General features: G+C 31.4%; 1 protein-coding gene across 1 annotated transcript; it reads right to left on the bottom strand.

The window, feature by feature from the left end:
- Nucleotides 1-485: 485 nt before the first annotated feature.
- Nucleotides 486-2,550, bottom strand: LOC131935126 (gastrula zinc finger protein XlCGF8.2DB). Its single transcript, XM_059291465.1, has one exon. It carries the CDS (start codon nt 2,093-2,095, stop codon nt 932-934), a length of 1,164 nt encoding a protein of 387 aa, XP_059147448.1. The 5' UTR covers nt 2,096-2,550; the 3' UTR covers nt 486-931.
- Between the last annotated feature and the right edge of the window lie 815 nt (nt 2,551-3,365).

Genomic DNA, 3,365 nt, shown 5'->3' with positions numbered 1-3,365 from the left:
GAGGGCTGGTTACTGACTAGAACACATAGATTTGAACCCGTGTCGAGTGGGATAGCAATCGTGTGCCCAACCACTCGACCATATCGTCTCCCCCAAACTGGCCACCAGTGGTAATAGTTACCTCCTGTAAGTTTAAAGTCGGTTCAAACTAAATTATCTGCCCCTAAGCCTGTCGCGACGTGGGATCGTTCGCGTCACTGCGCGCGGCAAGAGAGAGGCGAGCTACGCGTCGCTCGTTTTTTTTCTAATGGCTCGCAGAGGAGAATTATATATATAGATTATATAGCGGTCTAAAATGCTCAATAAAATGTTTCCATTGATCAATTTAGTAATAATAACAATTGAATATTCTATGGTCATCCAAAAGAAAGCTTCCCTGAAAATTTCAGCGCGCTAGCTAACTGGAAAGTGCCAGAAATTTCGATCGCAAGATTTGATTGGAAAAACAAACAGAGAAAGCAAGTTAAAGAAAACGTGGGAAAAACTAATGAGGCAACTAAGAATTTGGCACAATTGAACACAAAACAAAATTCACTTTATTTTATTTTGTGTTGACTTGTGCCAAATTCAAGGTCAATAAAATATAAACAGGCTAAAATGATGCTATTACAATAATACCATAGCAGTAACATAACAACTCACTCTTATGCATAAAAACAGTTTTGACTATCAACATTAAGTTAAATTAAATCTCAGTAGTATAATAATCAGCTGAACAGCTATTACTCAAACCATTTTTATACTCTGTAATAAGTATAAAAAGTTATTATTAAATAAATTTAAATTATTTAAAGAGGTAAATAAAAAAATCTTTATAAACAGATACCTTCAAAATAACAGTTTATATAGTTTTTAACATAACTAACACAAGCAATTTTTTTTTCTTTAAAAATCACAAGACTTACATTTTAAGTGAAAATTGATATGCTTTTTAAAAGCATAACATAGCACTTTTTAAGTGCATGCTTATATGCCTTTTTAAGGATTTAAACTGAATGAATAATTGACCACAATGGTCACATCTGTAAAACCTTTTATGCAAAAGACAATGATATTTAAAATACCTTTCATTGGTAAATGATTTCATACACACTTTACATGTGAAAGGCTTCAACTTTGTATGCACAATTTTATGGCGTTTCAAATGGATACTTTGGGAAAATGATTTAGAACACAATGCACAACTGAATGGCTTCTCATTAGTATGCAAAATAAGATGCTGTTTTAAATGACCACTTTGTGCAAATGATTTACAACAGAATTTGCAAGAGAATGGTCTCTCATTTGTATGCATACGAAAGTGCACTTTTAAATTTCCAGTATGAGAAAATGATTTACCACAAACTGTACAGGCGAAAGGTTTCTCATTAGTGTGCACTCTAAGATGCTCTTTTAACTGGGAGTATCGAGTAAATGATTTAGTGCACAGTTTACACAGGAACGGCTTCTCTAGGGTATGCACTCGGAGATGAACTTTCAAATGGCAATTATAAATAAATGATTGACCACAAATGTTACAAGTATATGGCCTTTCATTTGTATGCAAACGATAATGTTCTGTCAAATTATGATTTCGAGTAAATGATTTACCACAGATTTTACAAGTGAATGGCTTATCTACTGTATGTACAAGATAATGCTTTTCCAAGTCACAGCTTTGAGAAAATGATTTCCTACACACTTTACATATGAACAGCTGTTCTTTATGTTCAGCATGCATATTATAATGTTCTTTTAAATGATTTTTTTGAGTAAATGACACACCGCACACGTTACAAATAAATTGTTTCTCTTTTGCTTTAACCAAAAGAAGCTGCAACAATCTGGAATTTTTTGAAAATGAAGTGCTAGGCTTCTCCTCTAAATGGAGATAAAGATGACTTTTGAGAGTACACATAATAGTAAAACCTTGATTGCATAAACTGCATATGAATGTAGGAGTTCTATTATTACATTCTATTGTGTTTTTATGATAAATGTCATGATCTTTTAAGATTTCATGTACTAATGCATTGCATATAATGAGTTTATTTGAAACTGAGTCAGAGTAGGAAGAATATGTATCATCTGGCTCAATTTTGATAGACAATTCCATTTTTAACTTGCATTGTTAGACAAACATCTGATAGTTTTGTAACTTTAATGGAGTTCCAGTTTTACTTTACAATCTTAAACAGACTTTTACTGTTGAGAACTGTTTTCGCACTGTGAAAATAAAGTTACACAATGTTAGTATTTATATTTGAGAAAAAAATTAGGCGCTGGAAAAACTAAAATTCAAGAGATGCACGGTTATAATACATTTGGACAATATTTGCTGCTACTATGAAAGTATAGTCCATGTAAAACCCACCTCTTCTTCTTTGTGCTTAAGTGGAATATTGAAGGGGCACTCAAACATTACTTAGTATAATGTGTCAACTAAGCCTGCTTTTTTTCTGGATGTGCATCCATAGCGTTTGTTCACGCAAGAGCAATCGGCCCATGTCTAACCATGCCATTCCCTAAAAACCACTTTATTTTAAAAACTGTTAATCCCTCTAGATCTAGTATCTTCTATGAAAATAATCTTTTTGGATCAAAATATATATTTTTTTTTATTTGTTTACAAAACTGTGCTGATAAAGTTTTAAAATAAAATTATAGAGCCTACTATTTTAAACCACATGACCTAGTTTAGTTCTGCAATTTTTGTTTAGATTTTGAATGATAAAATTTATGCTAGCTTATCGAATAGCAGGATGTCTTTGTTTGTCTCCATTACCATGTGAAAACCAAACTACTGAAAATACTTAAACATTAAATAGGTCCTATAGGCCTATCCAATCTTTATTAATATTAAAGTCCGACTAAAACCAAAAGAGTCAGGTTTTTATAACCATATTAATTTGATCTACACCGTGCATGATTTTTTAAATATTTAATAGTTTAATAGGCCTCTCAAATAACTTTGAAATATAATCAATAGGGTCCATTCTTTTGAAACCAATTTTGTATTTTTATCATGAAGTTTGTCCATTGTAAACTTCTCAAAGCCGTAATACTCACGGTTATACTTATTTTTATAATACAGCCCTAGTGGCCTCTTAGGCCTAATTATTTCTAGAATATAGATCTCTATATTATTTTATTTGGTAGATCTAGAAAATCTAGATGGCTGATGAAAATTCAAAATTAGACTAATCACTAAATAAATGCTTTTGTCTTTTAATACTTAGGGCCTAGAGAATCTAATAATAATCTAGATCTAGATCTATCTATCTACTATCTAGAATCTAAAATAGATCTACTTTTTAAATTTTGTAGTTTTTTTTTAGTTTCTCCAAGGCGCCAAGCTAATTAATCAATTATTTATCAATTAATAT

Source organism: Physella acuta, unplaced genomic scaffold (assembly GCF_028476545.2).
Source record: "Physella acuta isolate Inbredline_101_S28 unplaced genomic scaffold, ASM2847654v3 ptg000132l, whole genome shotgun sequence".
Taxonomy (NCBI): Eukaryota; Metazoa; Mollusca; class Gastropoda; family Physidae; genus Physella; species Physella acuta.
Note: the sequence above shows the minus strand (reverse complement) of the source record. Positions and strands in the feature narration are given on the sequence as shown.

Excerpts from the sequence above, each read along its gene's own strand:
- LOC131935126 (XM_059291465.1), bottom strand. The coding sequence starts at position 2,095 with ATGGAATTGTCTATCAAAATTGAGCCAGATGATACATATTCTTCCTAC.